Raw genomic sequence first — 22322 nt, 5'->3', positions numbered from 1 at the left:
ATTTCTCGTTATTTTTCATGCCTGGTGTAGACAGGTCCTAAGTAAAGGTTAATATGCGACCGTCACAGTTCACTGGTGTTCCCAGCGTGCCTGAGCTCCCTGACTGAATGGGCAGGATGGGGGAGATCCCCACAATAATAAAATCCTCTCCGGCTCCCATACGTGCTAATCTAACATATCCCACATCCTCGGGAAGAGGCGAGATATGAATCTGCAGGCTTCCATACAATCTCAGCTTTAACGTGTAGACAGCTAATCCTATGGAAATCCAGTGGATGTTGCACTAAAAAAACAATGTATGTATTCTATTACAACTGTCTTGCTCAGTTTGTTAGTTTAGATGTGTGACCCATTGCTGCCCTTGCAGACTTCACTGCTACATAACTTCACATGTGCTTTTGACATGACCCAAGTAACCCTTTTACAGCAGGAGTCCTACTCGCTTTCTTATGAAAGCCTGTTTCCACTGCTGAATATAAAGTTAAAAAAGGTTACTGTGACTTTTTATCTCACAATTCTGACTTTTTTCACATAGTTCTGACTTTTTCCTCAGAATTGCATGGTATAAACTCAGAATTCTGACTTTTTTCATGCAATTCTGAATTGTGAGAAAAAAGACTGATATGTTCTCAGAATTGCGAGTTTATGTCTTACAATTCTGACTTCTATAACTGGCAATTGCGAGTTCATATCAGAATTCTGGAGAAAAAAGTAAGAAAAGGGAGATGTAAACACGCAATTACGAGAAAACCTACAGGAAGATGGAAAAAAAAAAAACGATACTAGAATCAACTAATCAGTGTCGTTCCACTAGTTACCAGATAAACAAACACTAATTAACTGTTGTTGTTTTCTTAATCATCCTTTATGCATTTTCTGTTCTTAAAAACTGTTCTCGGAAAGTTCCCTACTAAATATCAGCTGTGTTTTCCTAATTTGTCTGAAATAGTACACTTGGGCCTACAGTTTCTCCAAGCAGGGAAGTCCCTTTGGGATTTGTTTTGACACAAATAACATGATCCAGAAAATTTAATTGCTTCCTACATAAGTCTTGTGGCTAAATCTGGTCAGTTCAGAGGTCAGTGCTCAATTCAGTGTTTGTGGAACCCAGCCCATGGTTATGTTAGGCAAAGACAAGTAGTGATTTCTGCATTCAGCCATCATTTTTCAAACCCTTATGTTGTTCTAAACCCGTATGACTTTCTATTTCTAATTTGTATGGACTCAGAAAACCTGATGTATACTGTAGCTCATGAATCTAATTAAACTGTGATACTTTAATGGCATTTTGTATTGTTTTTGAAGTTTGAAAACTTTTAAAAAGCTGATGATTTAACCCTGTTGTTTGTATGTTATTTTAATATATTGGATGTCAAGATATAGAAATTAGGGAAAGTACTCCTTGTTTACTCAAAGTACTCAAAGTTTCTTTCTTTTAAATCAAATGTAAGTTCATGTCCCAGTCACATTTTTTTTTTTTTTTTGGTTAAATAAACATTACTTACACTATCAGAAAAAGAAAAACCTTGTTCTATTTATTAAAGTATGAATCTCAAAAAGTTAGTGTTTTTAAGCATTTCACATTTTTTCCAAAATAACTCGAGGCAGTAACAATTTAAACGTTATATTTCATTTGTGAACTTATGCTTAGTTATTCTTGTCAATAATTAACTTTTAACTATTTGATTTTTTGGATCATAAGTCAGCTCAGTAAATATTGGTCACAGACAATTTCACTAAGCTGATTACTCACTAAAAACTCCCACATATCATGTTTTCATGCCATTTGAAGTTTGATTTTGCCTTGACAAAGAGGTTATATCTAAGTGTGTGAGTTGTTTACTTACTTTTTTGAATTAGTATTCCCATTAACGCCATTATATTGTTCATTCAGACTGATTCGTTAACACGGAATGCGCACGTATGCAAGAGGCAAGATTTATCGCATGAACCAATTATAACTGAACATAACCAGTCATATCCAGTCATATCACAATGGAGACATTGCATTCTCTCACTCAAACTCAGTGGGCTCAGAAGAGGTGAAAAAAGACGAGGACTCCCGCTGTAACTACCTGCTGGTGTTGCTGTCAGACAATGTTTTTTTAGACTGGTAGAAGTTATTTATATTCTTTTTAATGTTATATTTTGTAATATTGCCATTGTTTTATTTTTGTACTACAATTTTTTTTCTCATTCAAAATGTTGAGGAGGCTCTGCCTCCCTTACCTCCTCAGAGGAAACGCCCCTGATGTGAACATGCGGTAGCCAAATTTTTTAACACAGAGTAATGGTGTAGACTAGTTGTGAAACCAGATACTGGTATGCTCCAGCAGTCTTGTTTCCTTGGACGATAGGATACTATCCCGTCTGGCAGCCGTGGTGGCTCCTATAGGCGTTTAACTGGCATTCTTGGAAAGCCAGTGTGAGAACAAGGATCCTGAATGTATGTGAACGATGCATGAGAGCAGCAGGTGCAGCGTCTCCCACAGTACTCTGGAGAAGCGTTCCTTTGACATCTGTGTGTGGGTTGGTTTCCTATTGGGTCAGAATGTCAGAGTGCAATGATTGTCTACACAATGCCTCACTGAGGTAACTGTATGCATGACAACAGCATTTGCATTACAGTACTGTTAAAAGAGTATCACTGAGGGTTTGTTTGCTTATCTTTAAATCAGTTGGTTAGCTTTAATGCAGATGGTGAATTGGGGTAATCTGGGACACCTGTACTCTGACAAAAGTAGGCTGTAGAAATCAGATGCCCAAAAAATATTCAAGATTATTGTAATTCCTTCTTTATACTAAATATAAATGTAATCCATATGAGTTTTTGAAGAAAGGCTAATGGTTTGAAAAAGTGTTGGCCTATGTGTTACCATTAGAGGGCAGTAGGATCTCATTAAAACACAGACCTGTGAAGGCCTATGCTAAAGAGTCCAAAAGTCTAATAGCACCAGCAAAAACGTATGTGTTTTGCATTTTTCTCATTTAATACACCTTTTCCATTGCTACGTATCCAATCTGACTGAAGTTAAACCAAAATAATTTAATTCCTACACATTTTTCTCAAACCTTTGCTCCAATATCAATATTTTAACTGCATCAGCTCCTCATTTGTGTGAAACCTGATGATCATATTAAAATCAAGCATCATTTTAGAAGATCTGAAGAGCATCTTGACCAAAACGTTTTTAGGGCTTTTTTAAGGAGTAGTTCACTTCCAGAACAAAAATGTTACAGATAATGTACTCACCCTGTTGTCATCCAAAATGTTCATGCCTTTTATTTTTCAGTCATGAAGAAATTATGTTTTTTGAGACATTATTTCCATATAGTGGACTTCAATGGTGCCCACGAGTTTGAACGTCCAAAATGCAGTTTAAATGCAGCTTCAAAGGGCTGTAAACAATCCCAGCCAAGGAATAAGGGTCTTACCTAGTGAAACAATCTGTCATTTTATAAAAAAAGAATAAAAATTTATATACTTTTTAACATCAAACGTTCTTCTTGTCTAGCTCTGCGATGCGCATGCGTACTCTGTGTAATCCGGGTCAATACAGTTAGGGTGTGTCGAAAAACTCCCATCTCATTTTGAACTTCAAAATCATCCTACATTGCTGTTTTACCTTTTTTTTTACCTTGTTTGACCTTCTTTGCATGTTCACACTGGGTAAACATTGGGTCGGTGCTTCTGCAGCGATGTAGAATGATTTTGAAGTTGGAGGAGAAAATGAGATGGGAGTTTTTTGACACACCCTAACTGTATTGACCCAGTTTACACAGTGTACGCATGTGCATCACAGAGCTAGACGAGATGAGCATTTGAGGTTAAAATTTTCATTTTTTTTAGAAAATGACTGATCGTTTTGCATTGCTGCATTGAATAGTCTTTGCATTTTGGAAGAGTCCTTTGAAGCTTGAAACTGCATTTTGGCACCATTGAAGTCCACTATATGGAGATAATTCCTGAAATGTTTTCCTCAAAAAACATAATTTCTTCACGACTGAAGAAAGAAAGGCATGAACATCTTGGATGACAACAGAGTACATTATCTGTAAATTTTTGTTCTGGAAGTGAACTACTGCCCTTAACCCTGGGTTATCTTTGTTCCAACCCCGCTTTTACCCACTGGGTAAATGAACATTTCACACTTGTAATTAATTGGGGTTTTAGTGGGGTTAACAGCATTGCATTTTACCCGGGGTTATTTTTTTTGTTAAATAAACATTTCAGCGTTTCATTCTTACATTTATAGTCCAAAAAGTCTTTGGGTAAAGTATGAGCAGTGTGAAATGTAAAGCAAGATAACCCAGGATTCTGTTTACTGAGTTTTACAATAACCCAGTTAACTATTTCAAGTGTGAAAAGCCTATTGTTTATTTCCAAGTTTGAATTACATTTCGCGTCCAAGATTTTCAATGTGGTCTCGACTTAGATGCCTTGTTTACACTTTTATGATGTGATTTCAACACTTGCTACATACTTGTATATGCACATGCTGATAACAAAGACAACAGAAGTTATTAGCCTTCATCAAGTGTGTACAGGAGGTGTGACACTGAGATATCTCTCTCTCTCTCACACACACACACACACACACAGAGGTATGCGCAAGACGCGCCCAGGTTCATTTCACAGTACGAACTCCTGCTAGTGCTCATCCAGAGTCAAGAGTGCAGTGTGGAGCTAGACATCTAATGGAAATCAACTGATTTTGTTTGGATACATTCATACTTTAAGGGCAATCAGCGTTTTACAATATGTGAGTAGTTTTATGTGATAATGACTGTAGTTTATCTTATAATCTAAAATGCTTAGAGCTTTCAAACACAGTTGTCTTGTATTCACTTTCTGTTGTTGAGAGCATGTTCTCACTGGTTGTGTCATGTGTTAATTGGAATTCTCACAACATTTTTGGGATTAGTTTATATGTTTTAATTATGCTTTTTCTAAACATCTGGTTGACTGACTTTTCTACTTAATCAGTTATCGGTTAATATTAAGTCTAATAAACACCAACTTTTTTAAGCCATTCAGTTTCAGTTAAGAAACGTTAACTTAAAAGTTATAGCGCCAAGCAAAAACAAACAATAAAACAACTTTGCAGGATTTTTTTTGTTTTAATATTACAACTACAACTACAACTAATAAAACGCAGAAATAAAAACTCATTCCCACTATAAACATAACTGCTACTGGTTATAGGATAGTGGAACACATTATTGGTAGAACAGGTAATAAGAGTTAGAATAATGTTGAGATGGCTGAGTGGATTCAAATAGGTATTATGATAGGGAGACAAATTATTATGAGGGGATGGCGGTCAGCAGGTTCACCATCTTTGGGTTGCGGAACTGGGGAAGGTGGCCGCATATGAAAAAATGTCATATAGATTACTCGAAAAAATAGAGGTTTACGAGAGAAGGTGGGGTAGATATTTGGCATTCCTTGAGGTTCTTTAAAATCCCTGTGGTGAGATGCATTGTAAGAATGTAAATGATTTATTCTGTTATAATTTGTGCTATCTTTCTCTTTTTTTTATTTTAAGTTTATTAGATATATTGTGTTTGTTAGATCTTCAATAGCAATTTACAAATAATTGTACCTGACACGTTGTTTGGGTGGGCTAGGGGAAGGGGTATACGAAACATTTGATTATCTGTAAATTGAATATACTGTTTGCCCATTGAAGAAAAATAAAAAGTATGAATCATAAAAAATAAGAGTTAGAATAAAACCTTATTAACATGAGGATATTTCTTTGCGTTGTTTCTCTTTAAAGTTTGTGATATCGATAATGACTGACCCGATTGCACTATTAGTGACTAATTAGAGAGCATGTTGGAGTTCTGCAGTTTCGAAGTAATAAACTCACAGCTGTAATGCGCTGGCAGTGATCCGACAGCTGACCAATTATAGACAGAATAACTGACATCTGTTAATCATTGTCCCAACTGTAGATATTCACAGCTTACTCAGGAAATTGTCATAGTGACGTAGAATAACACGTTGAATAACATTTTGACATACTGACAGGAAGCCAGTGAGACTCTTGGATTTGTCACAGTCATACACCGCAGAACATGTGTGTCATAAGCTGGAAGCGGTCTGGACTTTGGCACTGTGACACATAATGTTGGGAAATACCACAGAGATCTATATATGAGTTGTTCTTGACTATACAGAGAATATATATTAGGGCTGGCTAAAAAAAATATTGATTTGTTGAGTTTAATTGATTCTCATTATTAAATCTCAAGAGTCCGTTAGTCTGGCCTGTTTTCAGGTAATGAACAGAACATTATGGCACACCTTGCATCCAATAAATCGCAATAAGCTTTGTGCACTGTTACTTTAGACAAGAAACAAAGTAACAGATTTCAAAATCTGTTGTTTTATTACAGTATTCAAACCAGAAATGCCGTTTTGGCACTGTTTAATGTGGAGTAACAGATTGCTGTAGTGCCTTAGTTTAAGAGTGCCTTAGTAAACATGAATGAACATCCGAAGGTATGTTAAAAGAAAGAGTACAACTTACAGAAATCCGTATCTTGTCTTATGTTGTGTTTTAACTGCGGAAGGATATTCTTATAACATATTTGTTGTACGTTTTACTGTGCTTCAGTGTTTGATATATGTTAGAATAAATCCATCAAGTTTTTATGACAGAAACATAAAAAAAACACTAATTGGAGTAGAAGTATAATTATGTAATTGTAACCATATTATTATAAAAACTTCATTGAGTGTAATTTAAGCGTTTGTATACAAATCAGTTAATTTTACTAATCAAAAATTAAGTTTATATATATTTACAGTAGGAAGTTTACAAAATATCTTCATGGAACATGATCTTTACTTAAAGGAGAAGTCCACTTCCAGAACAACAATTTACAGATAATGTAATGACCCCCTTGTCATCCAAGATGTTCATGTCTTTCTTCGATCTCATTTGAGATCGTTTGAAGCCGCATTTAAACTGCATTTTGGAACTTCAAACTCGGGACACCATATCAGTCCATTATATAAAGAAAAATCCTGAAATGTTTCCCTCAAAACACAATTTCTTTACGACTGAAGAAAGAACGAAAAAAATTGTGCTACTTATGACTGGTTTTGTGGTCCAGGGTCACATATATATAGTTAATTCAGTTGTAAATTCCTAAATGTTGCCATTTTAGGTTACTATTAGGTTACTACAAGTATAAAAATGTATATAGAAATAAAAGCATTTTCTATGTATAATGTTATGTAAATGTAGGTGATGTGAAAACCAGTTTGTAGCTAATCACAATTCCTGATAACTGTAAGTAGTGCGAGAAACTGTTGTAAAAGAATCGAGGTTAATTAATTACAAATGAGTGCAATGAGGCATAGCAGCCCTCTTCATTAACCTCTTCTGTTGGGAGCATTCCAGTGTTGTAATCTAAGCACAGCACAGCCTTGTTCCTCCTGGAAATGGACATTTTTTCAGATACAGATGGATGTTTAAAGGAAGAATACTTACTTGAATGGCCTCTTAGATAAAGCTCACCCTGAGCTCCTGCTGACGGCGCATAGCCGAGAGGCGTAGTTAGACTGTGATTTTTAGAGGGACTGTGAAAACTATTGTCTCCTGGAATCCACTCTGACCCCTGCGGCTCTGGGTCAGGAGACCCATCACGTCCGAGGGGCTGAGTGGTTTCACGAGATGAGTTTTTATTCACTTTGACTTGAACAACTAAATTAGTCTCTGGTGAGTGTGATAAAATTAGTATTTACTTTTTAGGAACTCGTGAAGTAAGAGATAACCGAGGCTTTCACTTCGAAGACCACTTGACCAGCCGTCATGGAAGGAAAAGAGGAGATCAGTGATACTGACAGTGGGGTGATTCTGCATTCTGGTAGGTTCATCATCTTACAGTCACATTGTATGCGGTATTACATAGCATGTGGCTGTGAGCTTAAAGGGATGGTGACAATTCTGTCATCATTTACTCACCCTCATGTTGTTCTAAACCTGTATGACTTTATTTCTGTACTTCAAGAATAAATCCTAAAATTGTCTGAAATGCTCTTAAATCATAACACATAAATAAAATTATATTTGTAATACACATGTATACACTATCCTTCAAAAGTTTGAAGTCAGTACGTTTTTTTTTCTAATGCCTGGAATAAAAATGCATTACAAATTCCACAGAATATTAAGCAGCACAACTTAAATTAATTGATTTCTGAAAGATCATATGACACGTTTTCGATTCTGAAAAGGAAAATTATGTAAATTACACTTGTAATGGTGTAACGGTTGAATCGGAAGCAACGCTTTACCAGGTTTTTGAAAAGCCCTTTTGAACTGGAACAACTCAGTCCGTTTCTTACAAAGGGACATAATGTAGACCTAGTAATCACATTGTTTTTCTGTGCATTCATAAGTTTCTTTTTCTTGTCTTTGCTCAGTTATCTCTTTGTGCGCAGTCGCATGATTGATTGAAAATGTATGTTCAAGAATTCAGTAGATAAGCTCTCTAGACGTGCCAGAGGCATTTGCTTCCAGTCCCCGGATACAGAAAAAATAAATCCTTTGTTGTCACTCATTTAGCCGGTTTCATTGACTGAAACCACCAGTCATTGCCTTCGTTTTCATTTTTGATCATATCAGAGTTGTTGATGAACATTTGTTTCCTGAAAGTCTACACCAGGTTTGAGATATGCCCTCGCTCAAATGCCGATCCTAAATTGGTATCTTTAGAATTTTTTTTTTTTAGATATCGTAATTCGGTTACGATTTAGAGACAACATTTAGAGTTACACTACCAGTCAAAAGTTTTTGAACTGTAAGATTTTTAACATTTTTTAAAGAAGTCTCTTCTGCTCACCAAGCCTGCATTTATTTGATCCAAAAGTACAGCAAAAACAGTAACACTTTTAAATATTTATACTTTTTAAAGTAACTGCTTACTATTTAAATATATTTTAAAATGTAATTTACTCCTGTGATTTCAAAGCTGAATTTTTAGCATCATTACTCCAGTCACATGATCCTTCAAAAATAATTTTAATATTCTGATTTGCTGCTCAAAAAACTATTATTAGTATTAACTTGAAAACAGCAGTAGCAGTAGTCACTTTTCATCCTTGCTAAATAAAAGTATTAATTTTTATAATTTCTTTCCAAAAAAAAAAAAAATACTGACTCCAAGCTTTTGAATAGTATAGTGTTTAATGTTACAAAAGCTTTTTATTTCAGATAAATTTATTTCTTTCTATTTATCAAAGAATCATAAAAATGTAAATATTGATAATAATTGTAATAAAAATGTTTCTTGAACAGCAAATCAACATATTAGAATGATTTCTGAAGGATCATGCTGAAAATTTAGATTTGGTCACAGGAATAAATTACATTTTAAAATATATTCAAATAGAAAGCAGTTATTTTAAAGAGTAAAAATATTTCAAAATTTTACTGTTTTTGCTATACCTTAAATCAAATAAATACAGGCTTTGTGAGCAGAAGAGACTTCTTTAAAAAACAGTAAAAATCTTACGGTTCAAAAACTTTTGACTGGTAGTATATATCATCTATACTGACTGTACTCATGTTGAAACAAAAACTAATTCTGTATATAATTGCTGATTTTCTGTCATTGTTTTGAAGCTGCTCCTTATCAGGGTGTGTTTTATGTGTTGCAGGGCCTGACAGCCCCACCACAGTAATGAAGGATGTGAATACTCACACTCGGGTCATGAAACTCAAGCAGCAAGCTCTGGAGGACAGGCTGAAGATGTGCTTACTAGAACTCAAGAAACTCTGCATCAGAGAGGCCGTAAGTCACCGTTCAACACTCACTGTTCCACTAAAACTCTCCCGAAGAAAGATAAGGGAATTAAAGAGGACTTCCACTGCTCACTGATACCATCAAGTTTTTTTTAAAATTTTCCGGCCAAAAAACTTCTTCCGAAGGCTTATCAAACGCAAATCAACCAAGGGTTCATCATCTGCAGACCCTGAGGCTTTGTGCAGTATTAGTCCTTTAGATAAGAAGTCACAGAAATGCATCATTGTTTCCTGTTGGTTTCACGTGCTGTGGCTTGTCCAGGTGTTCTTCAGTGTCTGATGACACCTTTATGTCACAATAAGTCTGAAGTCAACAGTGTGTGTATCATCTGTTTTTGAAGGGCCTCTATTGTGGCTTTTTAAAGATCTGTGGGCTTGAGGTTTTTGTCTCAAAGAGAATTGTATCTAACCATATGTTGGCGAAGGAGAAGATAGATGGCTCGTTTAGGTTGGCAGGTAGGGCTCTTGGTACATCTTGAGCAAGAACTAAATCTTTCAACAACAGGCTTGCATAATGTAGCGGTTGAAAGCTGTAACTTGTCCCGACTCGCTGAAAGGTTTCATACCAGAGAAACAGGAATTCTAGTTAAAAGCCTGTTCGTGATAACATGCCTGTAACTCTTTTTTCAGTTTTACTTAATTGATTTATTAGCATAATTACTGTATACGTACAAATTACAATGACAAATTACAAATCGTCTTGACTGCCACAAAAAGTTAAAAACCAGTCTTGAAGAACAGCTGATATTCATAATTTTTATTGTGTATTTAATTGTGTTGCTCATTTCCTCGATTTTCATATTACATTTGTCATGCATTAAAGTTAATCTTTAGAAGCTTTAATAATTAAATTTAACAATAAGGGCTGTGTTTTGACACAAATTGCATGATTTGATTAAATTCTGATTTAGAAGTTTGCAATTCGATTAGATTCAGTATCAGTTATTTTGGATATACACTACCAGTCAAAAGTTTTTGAACAGTAAGATTTTTAATGTTTTTTAAAGAAGTCTTTTCTGCTCACCAAGCTTGCATTTATTTGATCCAAAGTACAGCAAAACAATTTTTTGCTATTTAAAATAACTGTTTTCTATTTGAATATATTTTAAAATGTAATTTATTTAATATTAATAATATTGTTAAATGCAGTCTTTAGCAAATCTCAAAATGAATATGCATTTTTCAGATTTACTTATATCATTTTAAAAAAGTAGTATAGAATTTTAATAGTGTAGTAAAATAATATATAGCATTTTAATATCTGCCAATAGTGGCCAAGTGGTGGAAGTTTAATATTGTTGCATTCCTGATCAATTCCGTCTTCTTCATCAGGAACTCACAGGACATTTGTCCTCAGACTATCCCCTGTTACCTGGAGAGAAGCCCCCTCAAATTCGCCGGCGCATCGGAGCTGCTTTTAAATTAGATGAGCCAAGTATCCTACACAGAACTGAGGTAAACATCTGAACTGACACTTGATCTATATTCACTGAAAGATCTGGATTACAATCAGCTGTTTCCAAGTCTGCAGACATCAAATGTACCCATCAAGTTTATATAAGTCTAAATCTGATGAATGTGCTACACAGAACTCTGAGCTGAGCTCTGTGGAGGCTGATCTGGCTCTTCAGCAGCAGATATACGTGGCGGCCCAGAGACTGTGCCAGGAGGAACATCTCAGCAAAGCAGTGAAGAGGAGTCGTCTACAGCAGTACCAGCGGGAGGAAAGGAAACTCAAAGAGCTACAGGAAGCTGTGTTCAGGCTGCGACTGGAACATGGCCGATCCTCACCACGCCCTGGCATGATCGCACAGAGAGGATGTGAGTGGTTTATTCGAACGCACACTTTTACATTTTTGTGGGGGTTTTCTTTGCACTTTACTCCACTATGTAAGGAGTTATCAGCTCGGTTATCAAAGATCATGTTGTTCTTATTTTATCTATGTTTTTACTTCATAGGTACTTCAGATGATAGCTCATTGTCAGACTCAGCAGTGCTGGATGAGGGTATGTGAAAACCATATTTGTGCAGAATATGTTATATATATATATATATATATATATATATATATACACTACCAGTCAAAAGTTTTTGAACAGTAAAATTTTTAATGTTTTTTTTTTTTTTTAAAAGCAGCAATATTGTAAAATATTTTTACTATTTAAAATAACTGCTTTCAATTTGAATATATTTTTAAATGTAATTTATTCCTGTGATCAAAGCTACATTTTCAGCATCATTACTCCAGTCTTCAGTGTCACATGATCCTCAGAAATCATTTTAATATGCTGATTTGCTGCTCAAGAAACATGTTTTAATAATATTTTTATTATCAATATTTAAAATGGTTGAGTACATTTTTGTTTCAGGATTTTTTGATTAATATAAAGATAAGAAATTATGGAAATTAATACTTTTTTTTAGCAAGGATGCTTTAAATTGATTAAAAGTTTATATTTAAGTTAAAGTATAAAGTTTATAACAATACAAAAGATTTCTGTTTAAGATAAATGCTGTTCTTCTGAACTTTCTATTCATCAAAGAAACCTGAAAAAATTCTACTCAGCTCTTTTCAATGTAATGATAATAATAAATGTTTTTTGAGCAGCAAATCAGAATGTTAGAATTATTTTTGAAGCATTATATAACTGGAGTAATGATGCTAAAAATTGAGCTTTGAAATCACATGAATAAATTACATTTTAAAATATATTCAGATATAAAACAGGCATTTTAATTAGCAAAAATATTTCAAAATGTTACTGTTTTTCCTGTACTTTGGATCAAATAAATGCATGCTTGGTGAGCAAAAGAGACTTCTTCAAAAACATTAAAAATATTAGTGTTCAAAAACTTTTGACTTGTTGTGTATGTATGTATATATGCATCTCTGGAGTGGAGGATGTGCTGCAGGACTGTGTTTCATTATTTTTTTATTTTGTTTCATTTTCTTAATGTAGTATTCATGTTTTTTTGTCAATAACCCTTGTTCATTTAAATAATCTCTCTCTCCTTCATATTTCAGAGGAATTGTCTTCCCAGCTTTCTTCAGAGCCGCCTGCTCCTGCTGTAGACCTTCACCCTCCACCTCTAACTAACTCTCATCCCCCTCCTTATACACCTATAGTCCCCTCCTACCGGCCCCTGGAGCCCATTGTTCGTCAAACCCCCCCACAATCCCTAGAGGATTTGCCCACATGCCAGAGTCCGGACTTAGAGACTGACCCTGCCCCCATTCAAAACTCTCCCTGGATGGAGAGTAGTTTGGATCAGCCCTATCAGAAAAAGAAAAAATCTAGTAGCATCAAATCCAGGTACATATATCCTTTTTAATTCTTTACATTTAACCAGTTGTTAAATGTCAAAAGTGTGTCATCCATGACCTTTGTAAAGCAATTTTGACTCACCTGGTCATTAAAACATCACATAGTAATTTTTGGGGTGGGTATGACCACACCTCCTTTTTTGTAATGGCTATTAAGCCAAACATCTCAAAGTTGATTGATGGAACACATGCATTGTTGTCAGCAGAGTACGTCATAAGAAAACTACAGCTGTACTGTTTTTGTCTTCATAATGGTAAAAGGAAGTCTTTTTGTTTTTCCACATGTAGTAGTCCTGCTGTTACCCCTACGCTGCCTCCTCTGGAGGTTTGTCTCGCGGAGGCCGGGATACCTCTGCAGATACCCACCCATGCTGCCCTGAAACACACACAGTCCTGCAGTGCACCCTCGACTCCAGAGATGCACCTGCGCAGGATACACTCTCTTAGGTTTGATCTCAATTTTTTATGTTTTTGAAAGCAACTCTTATGCTTACTAAGGCTGCATTAAATTTAATCAGAAATAGAGTAAAAGCAGGAGTATAAACCCTTATTTATTTTACAAAAAATATATTTTATAGAAGTACAAGCCTTATTTATTTCATATATAATTCGCTGCATTTTATGATCAAAATATACACTACCAGTCAAAAGTTTTTGCACAGTAAGATTTTTAAAAATTTTTAAAGAAGTCTCTTCTGGTCACAAAGTCTGTATTTATTCGATCCAAAATGCAGCAAAAGCAGTAATATTGTGAAATATTTTTACTATTAAAAATAACTGCTTTCTGTTTGAATATATTTTAAAATGTAATTCATTCCTGTGATCAAAGCTACATTTTCAGCATCATTACTCCAGTCTTCAGTGTCACATGATCCTTCAGAAATCATTCTAATATGCCGATTTGCTGTTCAAGAAACATTTTTAATTATTAGCAATATTTAAAATAGTTGAGTACATCTTTTTCATGATTCTTTGATAAACAGAAAAATCCAAAGATCAGCATTTATCTGAAATAAAAAGCTTTTGTAACATTATACACTATACCATTCAAAAGCTTGGAGTGAGTATATTTATTGAAATTATAGAAATTAATACTTTTATTTAGCAAGAATGCTTTAAATTGATCAAAAGTGATGATAAAACATAAACAAATGGTTTATGTTTAAAATAAATGCTGTTCTTCTGAACTTTCTATTTATCCAAGAAACCTGAGAAAATTCTCAGCTGTTTTCAGCATTATAATAATAATAATAAATGTTTTTAGAGCAGCAAATCCAAATATTACAATGATTTCTGAAGGCTCATGTGACTGGAGTAACCATGCTAAAAATTCAGCTTTGAAATCACAGGAATAAATTACATTTTAATATATATTCAAATTCAAACAGTTATTTTAAATAGTAAAAATATTTTCAAATTTTACTGTTTTTGCTGTTCTTTGGATCAAATAAATGCAGACTTGGTGAGCAGAAGAGTCTTCTTTAAAAACATTAAAAATCTTACTGTTCAAAAACTTTTGACTGGTAGTGTAGTAAAAACAGTAATATGGTAATATGTCACTGCAGTTTAAAAAAAAACTTGTTTGAACAGTTTTAATATATATTCAAATGTTACTTTCTGTGATGCCAAAGCTGAATTTTTATCAGCCATTAGTCTTCAGTGTCACATGGCCCTTCAGAAATCATTCTGATATTTTGATTTGGTGGAAATGTTAAAAACAGTTGTGCTGATTAATGTTTTTTTTGGAAACTGTTATACATTTCTTTTTCAGAATTCTTTGATGAATAAAAATAACAACATTTATTGCAATTTGTAATATTACAAAGGCCTTTACTGTCACTTTTGATCAATGTATTGCAATTAATTTCTTAAAAAAAAAAAAAAAAAGAAAGATAAATCATACTGACCCCTAACTTTTGAGCAATAGTGTATACTTCAGATAACATGTGTTTTATGGATATTATGGCCATCTCAAATCTTGACAACTCTATTAATTTCTCTTCATAACAGAGTTCCCAACACTGAACCCAACCCGTATGATCCCGAGCGGGAACGTGGGCGCTCGAGGGGCCCCAGGAGACGGTTGACAGAGTTTGCAGTGACACCATCAGATTACTCTCCTATGAGTCTAAATCTTGGAAACCCTTTGTACTACTCCAGTTCTGAGGACAGCAACTCAGAGCACTCCGTGCAGTCCTACACCAGCTCGCCCTGCCAGGAGCATCCTGGGGAACTTCCATGGCCCCACCAACCCCACTACGGATATCAATATGCCAGCTTTAATGACAGCCATGTACCACAAAGATGCTCTCCTACCCACTTCTACAAGAACCCTCAGTACCAGTCCTCACTGAGTTTTTCCAGAGGGTACGTGGAGGACGGATGGGGTCACCCCTTGGAAATGGACAGCGGAAGGGCATACATAAGCCACCAGGCCCCGTCGCCTGTTTATTCTTCTAATGGTCACTATGAGTACTACTACGGCGAGGCTTTGCCTCCACAGCAGCGAAGTTGCAGGTTGTTACCCACCCATGTTAAACTGTCACGGGCTCCTTCGCTGAGAGAGTATCCACACCATCCTAGCAGAGGCCTGCCACGGCAGGTAGTGTCGGAGGAGCTCAAATCATGGCACCAGCGCAACCAACTCAGACCGCCTCGACCGCACTCGCTGGACCGGAACAGGCAGGGCGCGCTCCGCATCCGAAATGTGCCTGGGCAAGAGTCCCCGCTTTCGCTTTCCCAGCACCACCGTTTCCAGGAACAGCAGGTAAATACTCGTTCCTCACAGTCACTCAGAATAAATGTGCGGAAAATTTATTGACCTGCAAAGAGAAAGGAAAAAATCTCCAAATACGTAACTATCTTGGCTCTTTATGAGATAGAATAGAGCTGTATCGCCTTTCTGTCAAGTATCAGTCTGTTGGGAGAGGAATTTCCAGAAAGGGCAGATCAGTTACGCACTGCCCAGGCCTGCCTAAGGAACAGGGAAAGGTGCGCTTGACGTTCTTGCTGTGTCAAAGTGAGATCACTACTGGATCTAGGTGTGGTGTTCAGCTATGAAAGAGCTTTTGATTGGAATTAGTGTAGGGAATGGCACAATAGCAAACCAAACACAAATCATAATTGTCTTTTTGTTGTTTATGGTTGCCCAGTGACATTAGAACACAATGCTGTAAATCACTGCACACTACTGTTCAATAGCTTCAATATTATATATAAATACACACACATACATGTATAAATTATATGTAAAATAAATTAATGACAAAGTATGAATGACTACTGATTCACTGTGTTCAAAAATAAGTAAATAAATACAAAATCAAGAAAATGATAAGATCCTCTGTCACACATGAGGAAATAAGGAAATAAAACCTAATGATGGATAACATGTCACTCTCTCCTCTCAGGTAGTCTTCTCAGGTTTCCCACAGTCATGTATAAACTTGAAATATCAGGGAATTTTAAAATTGGGCTTTCCAGGGATGTCATTGGAGTTCATAGAACCGGCTTGGTGTGTCCCTGCCTGTAAAGGATTAGTTCAATCAGAATTAAAATTTCCTGATAATTTACTCATTCCCATGTTATCCAAGATGTTCATGTCTTTCTTCTTCAGTTGAAAAGAAATTAAGGTTTTCAAGGAAAACATTCCAGGATTTTTCTCTATATAGTGGACTATAGTGGGTTGAAGGTCCAAATTTCAGTTTCAATGCAGCTTCAAAGGGCTCTACACGATTCCAACCGAGGAATAAAGGTTTTGTTCAACAGAACGATTGGTCATTTTCTTAAAAAAATAAAAATGTATATACTTTTTAACCACAAATGCTCATCTTGCACTAGCTCTGCAATGTGCGTTTTCGACTTCACACGTTACGTTACCGTGTTGGAAAGGTCACATGTGACGTAGGCAGAAGTGCCGACCCACAGAGTACAAAGTGAACGTGCAAAGAAAGTTAAACTCCCGTTACAAAAAAAGTTAAAACAACAATGTTGGGAATTTTTGAAGCAGTGTTAATTTAGTTGACAAATCATTTTCATCATAATTTTCATCAACAACATTTTTTTCACCATCGAAACTCGAAACCGAGACGATAACAAAATAAAAATCATTTTGAATGACAAAAACTGACAAAATTTATGGACATTTTCGTCAGCGAATGAAAACAAGACAAAATTGTTAGGGAGGGACCATCATAGATGAACGTAAACAGTTGGGAGAATATCTGACACATATCAATACATGTATCCGTGCATTCAGATACTCTCCAAAATGGCATTACGGTGACGCGGAGGAAACAGATTGTTGAATAAAGTTATTTTTGTTTTCTTTGCATAAAAAAAATATTCTTGTAGCTTTGTAAAATTATGGTTGAACCACTGATGGCAGACGGACTATTTTGACGATGTCTTTCATACTTTTCTGGGCCTTGACAGTGTTATTTACTTGGTAGTCAGTGGGACAGTCAAAAACCTTCTGGTTTTCATCCAAAATATCTTAAATTGTGTTCCGAAGATGAACAGAGCTTTTTTACGGGTTTGGAACGACATGGGGGTAGTGATTAAGGGAGAAGTCCACTTCCAGAACAACAATTTACAGATAATGTACTCCCTTGTCATCCAAGATGTTCATGTCTTTCTTTCTTCAGTTGTAAGGAAATTATGTTTTTTGAGGAAAACATTTCAGGATTTTTCTTCATATAATGGACTAAGTTTGACCTTCCAAAACTGAACTTTCCAGTTTAAATGCGGCTTCAAACGATCCCAAATGCGGATGTAAACAATCCCAGTCGAGGCAGAAGGGTCTTATCTAGCGAAACAATAGGTTATTTTCATTAAAAAAATACAATTTATATACTTTTTAAGCTCTGATTGTATTTTCTCCCTCAACTTTAAAAATCATTTCAAAATCATCCTACATCAAAGTGAACATGCAAAGAAGATCAAACACCCTTAACAAAAAAGGTAAAACAGCGATATAGGACTATTTTGAAGTTGGAGTTTTTCAACATACCCTAACTGTCTTGAGCCAGAATACACAGAGTTCAGGGAGAGCAAGACAAGATGAGCGTTTGACATTAAAAAGTATATAATTTGTATTCTTTTTATGAAAATAACTGATCGTTGAAGTGGACTCCTTTAATGACAAAATGTTCATTTTAGGGTGGAGTAACCTTTAATATTAATCAAGCAACAAAAGAAAGACAGAAAATCACTAACTGCTCTTGACTGAATCACTTTAGTAGCACTAATAAAGATTCATCTATATGAATTTATATAAATAAATATACCTGCTTACTGTAAATTTACTCTTATGCTATTTAGTTGACTAAAATATGACTAAAACAAATGGCAGAAGACTTGTCAAAAGACTATGACTAAGACTAAATCAAAATTTGCTGTCAAAATTAACACTTTTAAAGTTGGAGGTGGAGTTTTTCGCCTACCCTAACTAATCACACGTGATTAACTTGATTATATAATGTGTGTGAAGTCATAAACACGTCGCAGAGCTAGTGCCACACGATTTGTGGTTAAAAAGTATATCGTTTTTTTTGGGGTTTTTTTAGACAATGGTTGTTTCACTAGATAAGACCACTGAAACTGTAATTCAACCCATTGATCCCCATTGAAGTCCACTATATGGAGAAAAATCCTGGAAGTTTTTCCTCAAAACCTTAATTTCTTTTCAACCGAAGAAAGAAAGACATGAACATCTTGGATGACACTGGGCTGAATAAATCAGGAAATTTTAATTCAGGAGCAAACTAATCCTTAATATATAATAATATTAAAATATACATTTTAGAAGAACTTTACAGTAGATTGTTAACTGGGTTCAATTACAATAGCGAAAAAGTGTGCGATTACACACTTCATTCCACTCACATACTCTGCTCCAAATGCAACAAATACTTCATCAGATGGATCATTTGCTTACTTTGAGTATATTTGGATTGTCACACAAAGGTTTTCATTCCACTCAAAGCTTTCCCCATTCTTCACGGTCATGAACTTTCCCATTAACACAACAATCTAGTGGGAAAACATGCAGTCAAGGTTGTTCTGCTGTTCATTCCCATTCAAGCTCACTGTGTGAACTTGATATGTAGGTGAGCATTCCATTCCTCAGGGACAAAAGCTTGATTGGACGGAAGGAAACCGTGATAGCGGCCCGGCCCATTAGCTCCTTTATTTCTCTAGAGAAAGCCAGATAAGTTGTTTAGCCAATGCACCTCTATACCGACTTTACTATCTCCTCAAGCAACATTTTAATAGCTGGCATGTTCCTAGCTGAAACCGATAGGTTTCTGTGTTAACTTCTTTTATCCTGGTCCTCGGCGTTGAATTTAATCGTACATAAGGTGATGAGAATACACCGGTAAACCTGAGCATATGCTGTGGTGTCATTCACCAAACTAAAGTCCTTTGTTAAGATGTCAGAAGGATAAATCCCAAAGACCTAATGCTGTTCACTTTAATCCATTACTAATTGGAGTGCTAGTAAAGCACTTCAGAATACTGTTTTTATAGTATGGAAGTAGGCATATTCAGACACGATTGTTTCCCCCCAACTGATGACCCTATCAGAACATATTTCTGATTTGCGACACGCCATTTGAGAACTACTGATTTAAATCAATCCCAAACACAAACTGTTTCTCAAATAAGAATGAGGGTGCCCGTGTTATTTGGGTGGGAGTCAGGTGATTTACACTACAGTCATAAATGTGCAATCAGACACCTAGAGAATGCAGTGCACTTGTAGCAACAAGTCACGTAACAAATGATTGAACATTCCCTGCTGAATATATTTAAGTTGAAATATGAATGCCTTCGGGATACGAGTAAAACGAGGAACTTGGGTTGTTCAATGACATATTCACTCATTTTGAAATTTTACAGAAATCACAGGAATTCAAAACCACAAACTTTTTAGATGATTTGGTTGGTTGGTTTAGTCATTCGGTCTAAGGTATTTAGATTATATGTGGGAACATCAGCACTTCCCGAGACGCACATTTGCTTCATATCATGTCATGCAAAGATTTACAGAGTCGTGTGTTGCGAATGCAAAGGCAGCTGGGCTTGTCTTGAGGAGTACTACTCAATTATCTTATTATTTGAGAAACATTTAGCGTAATGAAAGACACTTTGATCTCTCGTTCTGTAATTCTTTTGGGATAAAAAATCTGTGCATACAATCTAAAATCATTCAATAACACTCTTTCTGGTTGTAAGAATACACTGAGCTCTGATTTAAGACCCAGCTGTTGTGTAACCCAGGCCTGATTTATGACACACCTTCAGACAACACTATAGAGTTGCTGAATGTGCAGTCACTCATGAGTCTACATGTAGTTAAGGGTTACTAGAATGTTAAACCAATGCAAACAGATTTTCCTATGGACTGACCTCTTTTCTTTTTGCTTTGCTCCTTTAGAAACGGGTCGTTCTGAGGACTCCAGACCGGTTGTATGAGGATGACTCAGAGGTCGCCAGCCAGGTGTGAAACCATGGACTCCCTTCTGACGACAGTCCTATTTATTCGATAATTTATTGAGCTGATGGATTAAAGTGTAGAGTTTTTTTGTAACATCGAACTAAAATATCTAGGGGTATGTCAAGACAGTCATCACTTTCTATGAAATGCCTGGTCTCAAAATGTCTGAGAGTTTTACTGTGAAAGACAATTTTAAAAAATGTTTTATAGATGTTTTTATAGATTAACTTACTTATTGATTTTTTTATATGATGAAATGAAATCTAATTTGCTACTAAGCGTTATGTTGTTTGGTTAGTGTGTTGATACTAAGATAAAAAAAAATAAAGTTATATGAATAAAGATTCTGTTTGTTGATATATGATGTAATCAGTGTTTATTCTGATTAGTTAATACAGTGACTTTTGTATATGGGCCATTCCACAGAATTTGTCCAAAGTTGAAGAGTTGAAAATGTCTTTTTCTGTATAATATCTGTATAATATCCAAGGTACACATTTCTAGTAATTGTGCAGTTAATTCTCATATTGTACTTTCAGAAAATTTTGAAATATTTGTCCTTTCCCTAAACTTGTCACTACCAAAACACAGTAATATATAATTTAATAAGAAGGGTTATATTGATCTATTAAGATTTTGCTTATATTTACATTGTAAATATATTATTTTGCTATTTTACTAACATTTTTTCAGAGGTAAATTACATTTTTAACAATGTTATTTATGAAATCTGTTGTATTTTGAATCCAATTTTTCTTGTAAAAGACAAAAAGTTGGTCATACTGATTTCAAAGTTAAGGATTCATTAGTCTGAATATACGTTCCAAAAACTATCATAACATCTCATTTGATATTTCAGTATACATTATTTTTGACAAAACATCCCATGTTTCGGTCGTGACTGCACATTTTTGGTAGTGACAGTAATGCTGTGGTAGTGACCACATCACATTACAGAATTTTAATTTGCATACTAAAACATACTAAAATTTTAAAAATTTGCATAACTGTACTAAAATTTTGTTTATTTCCCCCAAATAAAGGATTTTGTGTTCCCTTTGTCACTACGAAAATAATGATGACATGTTTTGGTCACAAATGTTTCGGTAGTGACAATTTTAGTTACTTTTGAAGCTAGCTCAAAGATGCTAATCAGCACATGGTTAGCACAGTTCTGAACAGCTGTACACATATAAAAACGAAATGTTATGGAATAACTCCCCAAAAAAGTGTGCTTAATGGAAAAAGTGTTCGGTTTTGACGTTCCTTAAAGTTGCACACAGATTTGTCAGACTTTTGAACACATTTACCTCCTGAATCATGTAGGGACTCAGGAATATTTTCTGATCATAAATGTAGGGGTGTAGTTAAAATCAGTCTTAGCCAATGGACTTAAAACATACACTGTTTTGGTACTGACATGAACATGCACTTTTTTACATAAAGTTTTATAATTTACAAAGAAAATATAAATATTTTTTTTTGAACGTGAAGAGTCAGAAAGATACTTTTAAAAACAACAATGGAAAAAATACAAAAAATAATTTCAATATCATTGTCATACGTTGAAATTTGAGAGTTGGGGTTCGGGACAGCCACCTCCCAATTGAAAGTGCCCAATAAATGATGCTTTTATAAATATATTAAGCCTACTGATATTTTAAATATTAT

The 22322-nt window shown here is 35.2% G+C and overlaps 1 protein-coding gene across 2 annotated transcripts in view; it reads left to right on the top strand.

Moving 5' to 3' along the window:
• Window positions 1-22197, top strand: part of inavab (innate immunity activator b) — a 28139-nt gene extending 5942 nt beyond the window's left edge. Inside the window, exons 1-10 of one of the 2 annotated variants that reach the window (XM_051122618.1) lie at window positions 4618-4763; window positions 7770-7884; window positions 9680-9813; window positions 11157-11279; window positions 11414-11645; window positions 11784-11831; window positions 12851-13139; window positions 13439-13597; window positions 15161-15917; window positions 20592-22195. In XM_051122618.1, coding sequence (XP_050978575.1) covers window positions 7830-7884; window positions 9680-9813; window positions 11157-11279; window positions 11414-11645; window positions 11784-11831; window positions 12851-13139; window positions 13439-13597; window positions 15161-15917; window positions 20592-20660 — 1866 coding nt within the window. In that variant the 5' untranslated portion in view covers window positions 4618-4763; window positions 7770-7829 and the 3' untranslated portion in view covers window positions 20661-22195. Of the gene's footprint in view, window positions 1-4617; window positions 4764-7769; window positions 7885-9679; window positions 9814-11156; window positions 11280-11413; window positions 11646-11783; window positions 11832-12850; window positions 13140-13438; window positions 13598-15160; window positions 15918-20591 lie in introns of those variants that run through there. The other variant, XM_051122619.1, reaches the window with a different exon arrangement.
• Window positions 22198-22322: the final 125 nt, after the last annotated feature.

This window comes from Labeo rohita, chromosome 11 (assembly GCF_022985175.1).
Source record: "Labeo rohita strain BAU-BD-2019 chromosome 11, IGBB_LRoh.1.0, whole genome shotgun sequence".
Classification (NCBI taxonomy): domain Eukaryota; kingdom Metazoa; phylum Chordata; class Actinopteri; order Cypriniformes; family Cyprinidae; genus Labeo; species Labeo rohita.
This window is presented reverse-complemented; position numbering and strand designations above follow the sequence as displayed.